This window comes from Bos javanicus, chromosome 18 (assembly GCF_032452875.1).
Source record: "Bos javanicus breed banteng chromosome 18, ARS-OSU_banteng_1.0, whole genome shotgun sequence".
NCBI lineage: Eukaryota > Metazoa > Chordata > Mammalia > Artiodactyla > Bovidae > Bos > Bos javanicus.
This window is the reverse complement of record NC_083885.1, coordinates 7,542,306-7,559,082: the sequence shown is the minus strand read 5'-3', so window position 1 is coordinate 7,559,082 and position 16,777 is coordinate 7,542,306. Positions and strand designations below refer to the sequence as shown.

Here is a 16,777-nt window from a genome sequence, read left to right as displayed (position 1 = left end):
TGTACTCTGCACATAAGTTAAATAAGGAGGGTGACAGTATACAGCCTTGATGTACTCCTTTTCCTATTTGGAACCAGTCTGTTGTTCCATGTCCAGTTCTAACTGTTGCTTCCTGACCTGCATATAGGTTTCTCAAGAGGCAGGTCAGGTGGTCTGGTATTCCCATCTCTTTCAGAATTTTCCACAGTTTATTGTGATCCACACAGTCAAAAGCTTTGGCGTAGTCAATAAAGCAGAAATTGACATTTTTCTGGAACTCTCTTGCTTTTTCCATGATCCAGCAGATGTTGGCAATTTGATCTCTGGTTCTTCTGCCTTTTCTAAAACCAGCTTGAACATTGGAAGTTCATGGTTCATGTATTGCTGAAGCCTGGCTTGGAGAATTTTGAGCATTACTTTACTAGCGTGTGAGATGAGTGCCGTTGTGCGGTAGTTTGAGCGTTCTTTGGCATTGCCTTTCTTTGGGATTTTGTTAGGCTACCCTAAAATTAAATTTAATAAATGAATTCAGCTCATCTGCCTGTCTCTTCAGCACATCGCTTGGCCCTTGTGTAGACCAGTGGTTTACCAGCCTGGCTGCACGTCAGAATCACCTGTTGAGCTCTCAAAAACAAAAAAACCATTACCTGGGGCCCAGTCCCAGAGATTCTGACTTTATTGGTCTGGGGTGGGGTTACAGGTATCAGTAAAATTTTATATATTTTTAATTAAATGATAATTGCTTTATAGAATTTTGTTTTCTGTCAAACCTCAACATGAATCAGCCATAGGTATACATATATTTCCTCCCCTTTGAACCTCCCTCCTATCTCCCGCCCCATCCCACCCCTCTAGGTTGATACAGAGCCCCTGTGTCAACTAATCTGAAGTCAGGAAGGTTGATTCCTCCAGCTCCATTCTTCTTTCTCAAGACTGCTTTTGCTATTCAGGGTCTTTTGCATTTCCATATGAATTTTTTTGTTCTAGTTCTGTGAAAAATGTCATTGGTAATTGAGTTTCCTGAGCCATACAGCAAATTCCCGTTGGCTATTTTACATATGGTAATGCAAGTTTCCATGATGCTCTTTCCAACATCTCGCCCTCTCCTCTCCTCTCCCCATGTCCATAAGTCTATTCTCTATGTCTGTTTCTCCATTGCTGCCCTGTAAATAAATTCTTCAGTACCATTTTTCTGGATTCCATATATATGTGTTAGAATACAATATTTATATTTCTCTTTCTGACTTACTTCACTCTGGATAATAGATTCTAGGTTCATCCACTTCATCAGAACTGTCTCAAATACATTCCTTTTTATGGCTGAGTAATCGAAATCAGATTGATTATATTCTTTGCAGCCAAAGATGGAGAAGCTCTATACAGTCAGCAAAAACAAGACCAGGAGCTGACTGTGGCTCATACCGTGAACTCCTTATCACCAAATTCAGACTTAAGTTGAAGAAAGTAGGGAAAACCACTAGACCATTCAGGTATGACCTAAATAAAATCTCTTATGATTATATAGTGGAAATGAGAAATAGATTTAAGGGCCTAGATCTGATAGATAGAGTGCCTGATGAACTATGGAATGAGGTTCGTGACATTGTACAGGAGACAGGAATCAAGACCATTCCTATAGAAAAGAAATGCAAAAAAGCAAAATGGCTGTCTGGGGAGGCCTTACAAATAGCTGTGAAAAGAAGAGAAGCAAAAAGCAAAGGAGAAAAGGAAAGATATAAACATCTGAATGCAGAGTTCCAAAGAATAGCAAGAAGAGATAAGAAAGCCTTCTTCAGCGATCAATGCAAAGAAATAGAGGAAAACAACAGAATGGGAAAGACTAGGGATCTCTTCAAGAAAATCAGAGATACCAAAGGAACATTTCATGCAAAGATGAGCTCGATAAACGACAGAAATGGTATGGACCTAACAGAAGCAGAAGATATTAAGAAGAGGTGGCAAGAATACACAGAAGAACTGTACAAAAAAGATCTTCACGACCCAGATAATCACGATGCTGTGATCACTGACCTAGAGCCAGACATCCTGGAATGTGAAGTCAAGTGGGCCTTAGAAAGCATCACTATGAACAAAGCTAGTGGAGGTGATGGAATTCCAGTTGAGCTATTTCAAATCCTGAAAGATGATGCTGTGAAAGTGCTGCACTCAATATGCCAGCAAATTTGGAAAACTCAGCAGTGGCCAAAGGACTGGAAAAGGTCAGTTTTCATTCCAATCCCAAAGAAAGGCAATGCCAAAGAATGCTCAAACTACCGCACAATTGCACTCATCTCACATGCTAGTAAAGTAACGCTCAAAATTCTCCAAGCCAAGCTTCAGCAATATGTGAACCGTGAACTTCCTGATGTTCAAGCTGGTTTTAGAAAAGGCAGAAGAACCAGAGATCAAATTGCCAACATACGCTGGATCATGGAAAAAGCAAGAGAGTTCCAGAAAAGCATCAATTTCTGCTTTATTGACTACGCCAAAGCCTTTGACTGTGTGGATCACAATAAACTGTGGAAAATTCTGAAAGAGATGGGAATCCCAGAACACCTGATCTGCCTCTTGAGAAATTTGTATGCAGGTCAGGAAGCAACAGTTAGAACTGGACATGGAACAACAGACTGGTTCCAAATAGGAAAAGGATTTCGTCAAGGCTGTATATTGTCACCCTGTTTATTTAACTTATATGCAGAGTACATCATGAGAAACGCTGGACTGGAAGAAACACAAACTGGAATCAAGATTGCTGGGAGAAACATCAATAACCTCAGATATGCAGATGACACCACCCTTATGGCAGAAAGTGAAGAGGAACTCAAAAGCCTCTTGATGAAAGTGAAAGAGGAGAGTGAAAAAGTTGGCTTAAAGCTCAACATTCAGAAAACGAAGATCATGGCATCCGGTCTCACCGCTTTATGGGAAATAGATGGGGAAACAGTGGAAACAGTGTCAGACTTTATTTTTCTGGGCTCCAAAATCACTGCAGATGGTGACTGCAGCCATGAAATTAAAAGACGCTTACTCCTTGGAAGGAAAGTTATGACCAACCTAGATAGCATATTCAAAAGCAGAGACATTACTTTGCCAACAAAGGTTCGTCTAGTCAAGGCTATGGTTTTTCCAGTGGTCATGTATGGATGTCAGAGTTGGACTGTGAAGAAGGCTGAGCACTGAAGAATTGATGCTTTTGAACTGTGGTGTTGGAGAAGACTCTTGAGAGTTCCTTGGACTGCAAGGAGATCCAACCAGTCCATTCTGAAGGAGATCAGCCCTGGGATTTTTTGGAAAGAATGATGCTAAAGCTGAAACTCCAGTACTTTGGCCACCTGATGCGAAGAGTTGACTCATTGTTAAAGACTCTAATGCTGGGAGGGACTGGGGGCAGGAGGAGAAGGGGACGACAGAGGATGAGGTGGCTGGATGGCATCACTGACTCCATGGACGTGAGTCTGGGTGAACTCCGGGAGTTGGTGATGGACAGGGAGGCCTGGTGTGCTGCGATTCATGGGGTTGCAAAGAGTCGGACACGACTGAGCGACTGACGTGATCCGAATATTCCATTGTGTATATGTACCACAACTTCTTTATCCGTTCATCTGATGATGGACATCTAGGTTGCTTCCATGTTCTAGCTTTGTAAATAGTGCTGCAATGAACAGTGGGATACCTGTGTCTTTTTCAATTTTGGTTTCCTCAGGGTATATGCCCAGGAGTGGGATTGCTGGGTCATATGGTGGTTTTATTCCCATTTTTTTAAAGGAATCACCATACCATCCTCCATAGTGGCTGTGTCAATTTACATTCCCACCAACAGTGAAAGAGTGATCCCTTTTCTCCACATCCTCTCCAGTATTTATTGTTTGTAGACTTTTTGATGATGGCCATTCTGACCAGTGTGAGGTGCTATCTCATTGTAGTTTTGATTTGCATTTCTCTAATAATGAGCGATGCTGAGCATCTTTTCATGCGTTTATTAGCCATCTATGTCTTCTTTGGAGAAATAACTGTTTAGGTCTTTTCCCCACTTTTTGATTGGGTTGTTTGTTTGTCTGCTATTGAGTTGTATGAGCTGCTTGTATATTTTGGAAATTAATCCTTTGTCAGTTGTTTCATTTGCTATTATTTTCCCCCATTCTGAGGGTTGTCTTTTCACCTTGCTTATAGTTTCCTTTGCAGTGGAAAAGCTTTTTAAGTTTAATCAGGTCCCACTTATTTACTTTTGTTTTTATTTCCATTACACTAGGAGGTGGGACATAGAGGATCTTGCTTTGATTTATGTCATCGAGTGTTCTGCCTATGTTTTCATCTAAGAGTTTTATAGTTTCTGGTCTTACATTTAGGTCTTTAATACATTTTGAGTTGGTCTTTGTGTAGGTGTTAGGAAGTGTTCTAATTTCATTCTTTTCCATGTAGCTGTCCAGTTTTCCCAGCACCATTTTTTGAAGGGGCTGTCTTTGCCCCATTGTATATTCTTGCCTCTTTTGTCAAAAATAAGGTACCCATAGGTGCATGGATTTATTTCTGGGCTTCTACCTTGTTCCAATGGTCTATAATTCTATTCTTGTGCCAGTACCATACTGTCTTGATGACTGTAGCTTTGTAGTATAATCTGAAGTCAGGAAGGTTGATTCCTCCGGCTCCATTCTTCTTTCTCAAGACTGCTTTTGCTATTCAGGGTCTTTTGCATTTCCATATGAATTTTTTTGTTCTAGTTCTGTGAAAAATGTCATTGGTAATTTGATAGAGATCACATTGAATCTGTAGATTGCATTGGTAGTATAGTCATTTCCAGAGAATTGATTCTTCCTACTCAAGAACATGGAATATCTCTCTGTTCACATTATCTTTGATTTCTTTCATCAGTGTCTTATAATTTTCTGTGTACAGTTCTTTTGTCTCCTTAGGTAAGTTTATTCCTAGATATTTTATTCTTTTTGTTGCAGTGGTGAATGGGATTGATTCCTTAATTTCTCTGAGTTTTCTTTGTTAGTATATAGAAATGCAAGTGATTTCTGTGTATTGATTTTATATCCTAAAACCTTGCTAAATTCACTGATGAGCTCTAGTAATTTTCTGATACTATCTTTAGGGTTTTCTATGTACAGTATCATGTGATCTGCAAACAGTGAGAGCTTTACTTCTTCTTTTCTCATCTGGATTATTTTTATTTCTTTTTCTTCTCTGATTGCCATAGCAAGGACTTCCAAAACTATGTTGAATAACAGTGGTGAAAGTGACACCCAGTCTTAGGGGGCATGCTTTCAGTTTTTCACTATTGAGAATAATGTTTGCTGTAGGTTTATCATATATGGCCTTTATTATGTTGAGGTAGATTCCTTCTATGCCTATTTTTCAAAGAGTTTTAATCATAAATGGGTGTTGAATTTTGTCAAAGTCTCTTTCTGCATCTATTGAGATTACCATATGGTTTTTATCTTTCAATTTGTTAATATTGTATCATATTGATTAATTTGCATATATTGAAGAATCCTTGCATCCCTGGAATAAACCCAACTTGATCATCATGTATGGCTTTTTAATGTGTTGCTGAATTCTGTTTGCTAAACTTTTGTTGAGGAGTTTTGCATCTATGCTCATCAGTGATACTGGACTGTAGTTTTCTTTTTTGTGTGTTGTCTTTGACTGGTTTTGGTATCAGGGTGATGGTGGCCTTGTAAAATGAGTTTGGAAGTGTTCCTACCTCTGAAATCTTTTGAAAGAGTTTTAGAAGGATAGGCATTAGCTCTTATCTAAACATTTGATAGAATTCTCCTATGAAGCCATCTGGTCCTGGGCTTTTGTCTTTTGGGAGATTTTTGATCACAGCTTCAATTTCAGTGCTTGTAATTGGATTCATAATTTCTATTTCTTCCAGGTTCAGTCTTGGAATATTGAACTTTTCTAAGAATCTGTCCATTTCTTCCAAGTTACCATTTTATTGCCATATAGTTGTTCATAAGAGTCTCTTATAATCCTTTGTATTTCTGCATTGTCTGTTGTAACCTCTCCTTTTTCATTTCTAATTTTGTTTATTTGATTCTTTCTCTTTTTTTGTTGATGAGTCTGGCTAAAGGTTTGTCTATTTTGTTTATCTTCTCAAAGAACCAGCTTTTAGTTTTATTCATCTTTACTACTGTTTCAGAAACTTATTTATTATATAGTTAAATTATAAATTTACAATACATTCAAAAGGGATTAAATAAGACATGTAAAGAGTTTAAATGTAAAAATAGAAAGGATTGTCCAAAAGATCACTTGGATTGATTATAATCTCAGGAATCTTTAGAGAGTGAAGTGTTTTCAGCCTGGCATCGCAGGGCAGAATTTGGCTGTTGCAGGTCTATTCACATGGATTCTGAATGACGATCAGAAGATATTCCTTATCTGTGGAGAGAGATGGACAAAGTTAATCCACCCTAAAAATTGGTTGACTCTCTGCAACCCCGTAGGCTGTTCCCCACCAGGCTCCTCTGTCCATGGGTTTTCTCAGGTAAGAATACTAGAATGGGTTGCCATTTCCTACTCCAAGGGATCTTCCTGGCCCAGGGATCAGACCTGCATCTCCTGCATTGGTGGGCAGATTCCTCACCACTGAACCACCAGGGGAGCCCATCTTATGTGTTAGGCTACCCTAAAAATTAAATTTAATAAAAGAATGCTTCAGCTCATCTGCTTGTCTCTTCAGCACATCACTGGGACCTTGTGTAGACCAGTGGTTTGCCAGCCTGGCTGCACATCAGAATCACCTGTTGAGCTACCTGGGCCCAGCCCCAGATGCTATTGGTCTGAGGTGGAGTTCCAGGTATCAGTAAAAATTTTTAAAAAGATCTCCAAGCAATTCTAATGTGCGCCTTGTGTGAGAACACAGGTGCAGGTAAAGCTTTATTTAGTTTGCGGGCGACTCTGATTTTACAGCTGCATTATAGAGAAGTTTGCTCTAGACTAGATTTAGGAACATGAGTCCTGTTTTACACTGACATCCACTAACACAGTGAATGCACCTCCTTCGAGGAAAGAAGTATTTCTGTGGCGGCTGGCTTTTAGTGGCCCCAGTGAATGGGCTCCGCCCCAGGGAAGGTTTGAGACCCAACAGACCTTTGACCCACCCTCTGCTTTATCCCCTGGATAGGAGATATTTCTCCCACTCTTCAGGAGGTTTGTGTGCTAAGTTTACGTAACAGGAAATCTATACCTCCTAAATGTTTTACTAACAACAGGTACAAACGGGCAAAATCCAACTTCTTGACTAATTTCAAGGAATTTTCAGATTCAAAGTTCTTCATTTTTTAATTGAGGAACATGATGTGTCATAGTGCATGTTAAAACCCACAGTCCCCATCCTTTGAGACACAAAGCCTTTATCCAGTAAAGTAGAAAGATGCCTGAAATGTGACATGAAATGGGCCAGATTACCTGGAGCTACCATGATTTCATGTTTCTTGGATCTGATCCTAAGAAAAGTTAGGTCGTTCTGAGGGTCAATGTCACGGACGGTGCTCTTGGCTTTCATGGTCAGCTGATGAAGGAGACCTGCGTACTGAACTGTTGTTGAGTTGTCCAAGGTTGTTCGGATGGGAATGCCTAGTACAAGATTTAATTATGGGTTAAACATTTTTTTTTTCTTTTTATAAAAGCAATAGGTGCATCATAGAAATACTGGAAAATACTGGTAATTTTAAAAAGGAAGAAAAAGTGATGACTCATATTACTCACTGGAACAATTTTACTTTATTTCCTTCCAATCTTTCTGCCTCCACATGGATTTTAAAATTTAGTTGGATCAAATTATAAAAGTAGATTTGACTGTTGCTTTTTTCTTCATTCAAAGGGCAGCATACAAGTTTTCCTTGTTGACGGTGCCATCGACATTATTTTTAATGGCTGTAGACTTTACTATTCTTTGGATACAACATAATATAATCAACCCCCTACTATAGGATTGTTAGGTTGTGTGTTTTTGTTTTCGTACCTAATGGTGATGAACACTTTAGTATACAAATCTTTTGGAAATTGTTAATTGATTATTTCAGTAGTAACATGTTTCTATATGAAATGCATTTCCCTAAGCATCCTGTCTGGAGAAGGCAATGGCACCCCACTCCAGTACTCTTGCCTGGAAAGTCCCATGGATGGAGGAGCCTGGTAGGCTGCAGTCCATGGGGTTGCTAAGGGTCGGACATGGCTGAGCGACTTCCCTTTCACTTTTCACTTTCATGTAATGGAGAAGGAAATGGCAACCCTCTCGTGTTCTTGCCTGGAGAATCCCAGGGATGGCGGAGCCTGGTGGGCTGCCATCTATGGGGTCGTACAGAGTCGGACACGACTGAAGTGACTTAGCAGCAGCAGCAGCAAGCATCCTGTCTACAGTGAGGTGAGTTCACCGTGAGAAGCTGTGAAAAGTCCACTTAACACATGGTGCTAGTTTCCTGAGAACAGAGATAGAAGGGGGTATCTGCACCTGCTAGAGAGTATCAAAAGGGGTTTTCAGAATTTCTTTGTAACTTCCTCATACAGTATTTTGCAAACCTTAATTTTTATGCTAGAAAACACAGCCACAAAGATGCTGTAGTTTGGCTGGGCATGCCCTGGTTTGCACTCATTCTTGGTTTAAGCATGATTAGATTTGGCTACTTGTGTGCTCTATTGTTTCATTATGAGTGTAAAACAGAAGCTATTAATTTAGCAGAAAAAAACCTAGCCAGACAAATATGCGAGTATAATTTCATTCCATTCAAATCCATCCAGCCTCTCTTCAGGTCACTCTGTGCTTGTTGTGCAACAGGTGCCGCGCTAGCTGTTTTACATACATCGTACCTAATCAGAGCCGACCTCCATATTATTTTGAAAACTACCAAATAAGCCAGGGAATTCCAAGGATTTGATTTGCAAATGTGCCTTGAGTTTTGGGGGGCACATGAAGGTGAATCTGGGATTGTTGTCAAGTTCCTCAGGAACCCAAATGAAGGCCCATCAATAAAAAAGGCTAAGGTGGCCCTCTTGGTTTTTTCCCTCAGAGAATGTAGCTCCAGAAACTGGTCTGAGTGCTTCTAACTTGGGACTTTGTTTTTCATGAAAACCTTTGGAGAGCCTCAACTCTGAAACAGACTAATTTCCTTCCCCTTTAAGAAATTCATTCTCTCCAGAGTCGGTCTTGCCAAACAAGATGAGGAGGACAATATTTATAAGGAAAACCTTTTCAGTAAATAAGGTTTCATAGAAAGCTTGTTAATTTCTGTATTATTGTTTGCTGGCCACTTTCTCTCCAGAAGTCAGTTCTGTCTTTCACACCTGGCGAACCATTACGTGTGTGTCTTTACCAAGCAGGAGACTGAAAGTGGAGCAAGCACTCCACCTTTTAAGGGTGCTTTTTGACCAAACAGTTTTATTTTGCATCACGAAGAGTGACTATCTACAAAGTCTGCATTGCTCAGTGTCAAAAAAGAAATACAAGCAGAATAAATTATTTAAAGTGCAGATGACAAGATTATGAATCAGATGCTCGGGCCTACTTAGTCAGTCTATTCATGATCCAAGTCAATAAATAATAGACCTAGCCTTCCTGAATAATAAGTGTGTACCGTGGAAACTCTTGGAGTTCTTCATATCGCTGTGGACCCTTGGGGAAAAAATATCAATCAACAAATATTTATTGAGTTCTTGCTTGGGACCATGTGAAGTAATTAAAAAATAATTTATTAGGAAGTAATTATAGCATATGGTATAAAACACACCCACTTCTTCTGAGAGGTAACCACTGCTCTGTTTCTTTGGTGTCCTTGCAGAGATAGTCTAAGTTTATTTAAGTCTGTTCACGTTTGTATTCTTCAACTGTATCATTCTCTATTCTGTACCTTAACTTCTTCCATTTGATACACTTGGAAAGTTGTTGCCTTCTGTCCACATAAGGCTAGGGCATTCCTGTTAATGGCTGTATAATGCGACTGTTGAATGGATGCTTTGTAATGCACGTAACTAATATATCTTCCTGCCAAGCATTTGGGCTGTTCCCAATCTTTGCCTTTTATAAACAAGGCGACAGAATATATCTGTGTGGATGCCATTTCACATTTGTATATACTTGTGGGTAGGATAAATTCCTCAAATGTAACTTCTAGAACAAAGAGTATAAATTCAATATTCCTAAATTTACGACACTGCTTTAAAAATATGAATCTTTATGATCCCACCAAGGTGGTACTCTTCAACTGTACACTTGTATTTTGGTTGCTAGATTATATTTCAAAAATAAAAGGAAATGGCTGGATGGCTGGATAAAATCTAATGAAATCCAAATGATGGATTGTTAGAAATGTCAAGAATATTTAAAATTAAGAGCCTGCAGAAATCAGGCTTATATACATAAGAATATACAACGGATATGACTGTCTGGGAAACAAATATGCATGTTCACCAGTATCTAGTTCAGTGATCAGGACTGTAATATTGTAAACAATGAATTATTTTATAAATGGGGAACCAATGTTAACAAAGAATCTAACAAAAACCTACACCCCTCAGCATTGGGTTAAACTGATAAGCTCATTTCATTGTCATGGATAAGTCTATGTTTCAGATAGTGAAACCAAAGGACTCTGCTGCACATGGCAGAGAATGAGTTTAAACGTATAACATGGTAGAAGGCTTACCTCACCACAATCAAAAACCTAAAAAACTGTTAAAATGATTTACTGGGAATTAGTCAACTAAAACCATTGGTAGAGAGCAAGAACACACAAACAGCAGCTTAGTTAAATATTTACAGTGTTAAATTTCATGGGACTTCTGAATGCTGCAAAGCTACATTGTAATAAATGGCACGTTCATTTAAACTTGAGTAGGCTGTTGAGATGGAGTATTTCATTTCATTCGAGTCACACAACTTATACTATATGCTATTAGTAAACATCCTTGTCATACACTCTGGTTGTTAATAATCTGACCATAAAAATAAGCCCCTCATTTGTATTTTTTGGGAAAAGGTTAATTTGGCTTTCAGAAAAGTGCCCCGAACCTTAACACAACCTTTTCCTAGTAGAGGTTAATTAGAAGTTAATGAGTATGAAAAATAATATTGTGTTACCCTTGGATGAGAAAAGTGTTAATTGAGAGACCTCAGGAAAATAAAAGTCATTTTTAATTCAACTGCTCAAGAGATAATCACCGTTAACACATCCCTGCCTTTTCTTCCATATTTCAGTGTGTATGTGTGCTTGGCTGTATTTAGGATTTAAAAATACTGGGTACTGCTTCGTTTCCTGCTTTTTTTTCATCTAATATTGCGAGTAGTTTTTCATGACTTTAAATATTCTTCAACATTTTAAATAGAGTAATGGTTCATTGAGTAAATATTACATAATTAATTCAAAAATTTCCCTACTGTTGGGAGAGATTTATTTACCTATTTGTCTGTGTATGTATTGTGGGAGAACTGGGTTCTATCCCTGGGTTGGGAAGATCTGCTAGAGAAGGGAAAGGGTACCCACTCCAGTATTCTGGCCTGGAGAATTCCATGGACTGTATAGTCCATGGGGTTGCAAAGAGTCAGACAAGACAGAGTGACTTTTGCTTTATTGCTGTTATATATGATGCCTCTCTGAGATCCTTTGCACCTAAATCTTTTCTTCATTACTCCTTAAATAAATTCCCAGGAGTGGAATTACAGATCAAAAGGTACGGATATTTTTCCAACATTTAAAGCATATTGCCAGAATTATGAACTTTAGACTAAGTCTGCCTTTAGATACATTGTCCTCGGTGTCAGGATTGGTGAATGAATGTACCTGAGTTAGTTGCTAAGTTGTATCTGACTCTTTGAGACCCCATAGACTGTAGCCCACTAGGCTCCTCTGTCAATGGAATTCTCCAGGCAAAAACACTGGAGTAGGTGGCCATTCCCTTCTCCAGGGGATTTTCCTGAACCAGGGATCGAACCCAGGTCCTCTGCATCGCAGGCAGATTCTTTACTGTCTGAGCCACCAGATGGGTTGAATAGAGTCCCCTCCAAATTTCAAGCCTCCCCTAAACCTCAGAATGTGATCTTATATGGAAACAGGGTCTTTGAAGATGTGAGGTCATACTAGATCAGTGTGGGACCTAACCCAATGACTGGGGTCCTTATAAGAAGAGGAAAAAGAGTACGAAGAGGAAAACGCACACGATGATGGAGGCAGAGGTGGGAGTGATGCGTTTACAAGCAAACATACAGCAAGGATTGCTGGAACTCACCAGAAGCCGGGAGAGAGGCAAGGAAGGATGCTTCTTTGAAGAGAGCCTGGACCACTGACACCGTGATTTCAACATCTAGCCTTCCAGAACTGAGAGAGAATAAACGTCTAATCTTTTTAAGCCACTAAGTATGTAGTGCTTTGTTATGGCAGCCAAAGAAAACAAATACAGCCTCTCTGTGAAGTCCTTCAAATCTTAGGGGGTGTGATAGAGCTTATGCAAATGCCTGGAACTAAAATCAGTTCAACCAGAACAATGGACTCAGACTGGATGGCCTCCTGGAAATATTAGGCATAGCTCTTGATTTACCTGTAGGCTGATGTTAAAACCTCTCCTTCCTGATCACTCAAGCTGGGTGAATTTATTACTTGACATTCTCTTGACATTGAGCATTTTTAAATTTTATTATTTTGTAAAACACATCAAATATTTTATCTGTATAAATAAATTAAAAATTTCCACATTCACAGAACTACTTCATTACAATTCTGTTAAGTATTGGGTATTGTGCCAGGCCCTTGACAATTATTATTTCACTTACTTGTCACAATCATCAGTAAATTGGGTTATTTTCCATTTTTAATAATAAGGGATTGAAGTTGAGAGCTTAAACAGACTTTCAGTGGGTAGTTGCTCAATAAATATTTATTGATGGATTTGCTCCATAATAATGATTAGCTGTGAGAGTCCGTTGCCAAGCACCGAGTTGGCAGTGTGCCAATTCCATGGTTATACCATGAATTATGTGAAGTAGCTACTCCTGTTTCAACTAACGTTCTGGGATCTGTGGCACCTCTCGCCCTTACAGATGCCTGAATTAGCAATGAAGCCAGCAGAAGCCTTTAAGAGGCTGCCACCATAGCTGAGCATGGAACAACGTGCCAGAGAGAAGGCTCTGTGGACTGTTAATAGGCAAGTTTCTGGAATAAGTCTACAGATTTCATAGGTGGAAATGTATTGGCCCTCCTTTAACTATAACCATGAAGACTATACTATAAATTACATTAAAATTAATTCTCAAAGATTTCATTTACTATGGTGAAGGAACGGTTTCTTTTCAAATGAAGATTGAAACTCTGTACGCTTTACAATTTCAAAATGAAAGCAAACTGCCAACAATGGTATTCTTATCTTCATTGTAATAGTTTCATAGCTCCTCCTGAAATGTTAGAAGAGAGTTTACCAAAGCTTTAAAAATTAGACAATGTACAGAACTTCTTAGGAATATATATACATTAAAATTTTTATTTCCCTACCTTTTAGCAGAGTGCTTGGCATGTAATTAATAGACACTCAATAGATGTTTGATAAGTAAATGATTCAGCTAAAATATGTAAAATATACTTTTGACTTAAAATTCCAAGATGTTTGCCTAAGACTTCAAAGAACAAAAAGGCTCTTGGTCTGCTTCTGCATGTCAAGAAGGCAGCCTGTGATGTATTTACCTTCTGCATTTACAACCATTGTTCCTATAACCCCTTTATGGCTCTGGATCCTCTTTAGGGTTTCCTCCACCTCTGCCTGGAAGAGATCAGGAAAAAAATTAACCAGAGTCTTCATGGTGATCCCAGTCCTAACGAGAGTAATGTTTAGAAAGATCCCTACTCCTCTGTCTCCTTAAACTAAGGTATTGGATGCTAAATCTCAGCTTTTGGAAGAGAGCTTTGAAACTGTCAAAACCCATATGCAAACTTATATAAGACTCTCTACATACAACCCTGAAAAATATCTTGCCCCGAACTTTTGTTGAGACAGAAATCTTGCCTTACAAGAGCGCACTTCATTTTTATCTGTCTCTATTCACTGGAAAAGTATCCTTTATGTTGAACAGAAATCTGCTCGGGTCATCTTTCATTCATTGATCTTTCTGTATTCACACAAAAAATCCCATTTCTACATTATAGATTTAAAAAAATATTTATAGAGCTATATTACGACCTCCTTCCTTCTAAAAGCATCACTTAATAAAAAATCATATTCTCAGTTGTAAATGTCATCTAACTGGGAGTTCAGATGATTAAATTAAAAATATTCTGTGAAAACAATGTATCCCAGGATTCTATTGGTAACTACAGCCTGGATCTCAGGGCATGCTGAATGTTCAACCATAAATGTTATAATCCCATTACTGGGTTTTAAATTTAGCTTTCTGAATCTTATGCATAGACTATATTGTACCAGTTTATTTCCTTCTACAAATGCTAAACTAAAGAATATTTTTTCCAGCCTGCATATTTTTCATAACAGAGTAATCACTGGATATTCTGAATTCAAACAGTATTCTGCAGAGTCTTTTGATGAGAGTTTATAAAATAATTTTGTTTACAACATTGTATGGGTGAATGCTATGTTACTTTTGTCAAAAGACAGTTTTCTTTTGACTCAGTTTTCTTTTGACCCTAATGTGGGCGGGAGCACTTATTTCCTCTTTCCACCACTATAGCAGGTGTTTTCTGAATTTCAGGCATTCGTGTACCAGCTTTTCAATTTCTGCCATTATAAATAACATCTATATTATTCACCCAGCACATTTTTAGAATTATCTCACTGCTAAAAGTTTAAATGAATGCATTTTAAAAGGAAACTATACATCGCTACCACAAATGCAAATTCTGTATCATTTGTCACAGGCAGAAATAATCATAAAAAAAGAGAGATCGTATTATTAAATTCTACTCCAATGAAAATTATGAGCCTGAGGTTTGCATTTCAGGTGAAAAATCAAAACTACTTGATAGATAGATGATAGTGGCATTCAGTTCAGTTCAGTCACTCAGTCGTGTCTGACTCTTTGTGACCCCATGAATTGCAGCACGCCAGGCCTCCCTGTCCATCACCAACTCCCAGAATTCACTCAAACTCATGTCCGTTGAGTCGGTGATGCCATCCAGCCATCTCATCCTCTGTCGTCCCCTTCTCCTCCTGCCCCCAATCCCTCCCAGCATCAGAGTCTTTTCCAATGAGTCAACTCTTCGCATGAGGTGGCCAAAGTATTAAAAGGACCTAAAAGTGCCAGAAAGTCTCTCCTGGATATAGTCTAGAGGCTGAAAAAAATGAAAGAGGAATAACTTTCTCTGATGTGATTCACTCTGTGGTATTTGGTATTTCTGAGCCATCTTAATGTAGCAACTCATGTTTGCATCTCACTTTGGGAAACACTGCACTAAAGCATAGTACCTGTACAGGGGATTAAATAACTACTTTTTTTGTGCCATCTATAGGACAACGTCCACAGCTCCTTACAAGATCCGCTGACCTCTTTATTTCTATTTTACTTCTCTCTCCCTGCTCGACCCAGCCTGTCCCTCTATTTTCCCAGGTGTTTTTTCCTTTCGTGATTTCTGAGCCCTCATAATATAGTCTCTTAATTCCCATCGCCAATACCTTTTCATTCCTTAAAAACAAACAAACAAACAAAACACCAAAAACACTTTCGGTTTGTTCTTTTTCGACCTTTCTCTTTCTCCATTTTCCTTTTCTTCGCCTCCCTTCTCCCATCCCTACTTCCTCTTTTCTATTTTTCTTTCTTCTCTCCTCAACAGCTCCTCCTTCTCGCCCCTCTCCATTCCCTTGCGCTGTCGCATGTCTTTCTTTCCCTTCGGGGTGATTTTTCTCTCCTCCATGGTGCCTCTTCCCCTTTCAAACTTCCCTCGCTGTCGAGGAGATTACTCATTCCCCTCAGGATCTTTCATCCCTTCCGTGTCTCTTTCTCGATATTCTTCCTCCTCAAGTATTACTCCCAGAAAACACCCCTAGATATCTATTCCCCAAGAAAGCTCCCCCCATCTACACATCTTCCCTTCCTCCACGGTCGCCCCCTCTGGTCCCTCCAGCGTCTCCGTGTGCCCCTCCAAGAAGCTTCTGGAGCTCCTAGCCTTCCCTGCGGCCCCGAGAACTGGGCAGCGAAGGGACCCTGCCTGTCGGCACCCTTGGCGGGCGGGTTGTTGACAGAGATCTCGGATTTACCATCTTATGGGCGGCGAGACTCTGGGCTCAGACCTGCGCCACTGCGGCCTGGGATGTCAACAACGCTTCCAGCCGTTGCTAGGAGACAGTGGAGGAAGTGATCTCCCGGAAGCGTGGGTACCCCGGCCTGCGTGCGCGCGGGGCGGGCCTTGCGGGGCTTGCACTTCCGCCCGGAACTGGCTTGACCTTCCCGGCTGCCGTAGCCAGGGGCTGGGGACCGTTGCCCCCAGCGCTCACCTGAGCTGAGGAGAACTGAGGTACTTAGGCCAGGCTTCGATTCGTTCGTTCGAAGTTTCAGTCAGTCATTCCTTGAGGTACGCGTTCGGTAACCGCCAATTCCCCGTTCAAGAACGATTTATTGACCACTTACCGTGTCTCGTTCTCTGGGCCTGTGGTACATTCTAGAACGGGAGACAGACAAAATGCGCGACAAACGAAGCAGTACTGTCCAAGTGTAATACGTGTTCTGGAGCAAATAAACCGGCGTGGTTCCGTCTGACCCCGGGGTGATATTAGGTATAGACTCAGCTGCCCTGTGACCCGCAGAGTTGCTGAGGCGCTGCCGGGTCAGGGCTGACACGTTTGTTCCCCCGCCCACCAA

At 39.9% G+C, this 16,777-nt stretch overlaps 1 protein-coding gene across 1 annotated transcript; it reads right to left on the bottom strand.

Annotated features, from left to right (window-relative positions):
• Window positions 1–6,121: 6,121 nt before the first annotated feature.
• DYNLRB2 (dynein light chain roadblock-type 2) lies at window positions 6,122–16,283 on the bottom strand. Its single transcript, XM_061386824.1, has 4 exons — window positions 16,177–16,283; window positions 13,656–13,731; window positions 7,399–7,566; window positions 6,122–6,369 (listed from the first exon to the last, which is right to left on the bottom strand). The coding sequence occupies exons 1-4, from the start codon at window positions 16,177–16,179 to the stop codon at window positions 6,326–6,328; spliced, it is 291 nt and encodes a 96-aa protein (XP_061242808.1). The 5' UTR covers window positions 16,180–16,283; the 3' UTR covers window positions 6,122–6,325.
• Between the last annotated feature and the right edge of the window lie 494 nt (window positions 16,284–16,777).

Coding starts and splice junctions, on each gene's coding strand:
- DYNLRB2 (XM_061386824.1), bottom strand. Junction 7,567..13,655: donor AATGGTTGTAAATGCAGAAG/GTAAATACATCA, acceptor ATCTTGTACTAG/GCATTCCCATCCGAACAACC. Junction 6,370..7,398: donor TGAAATCATGGTAGCTCCAG/GTAATCTGGCCC, acceptor CTCTCTCCACAG/ATAAGGAATATCTTCTGATC.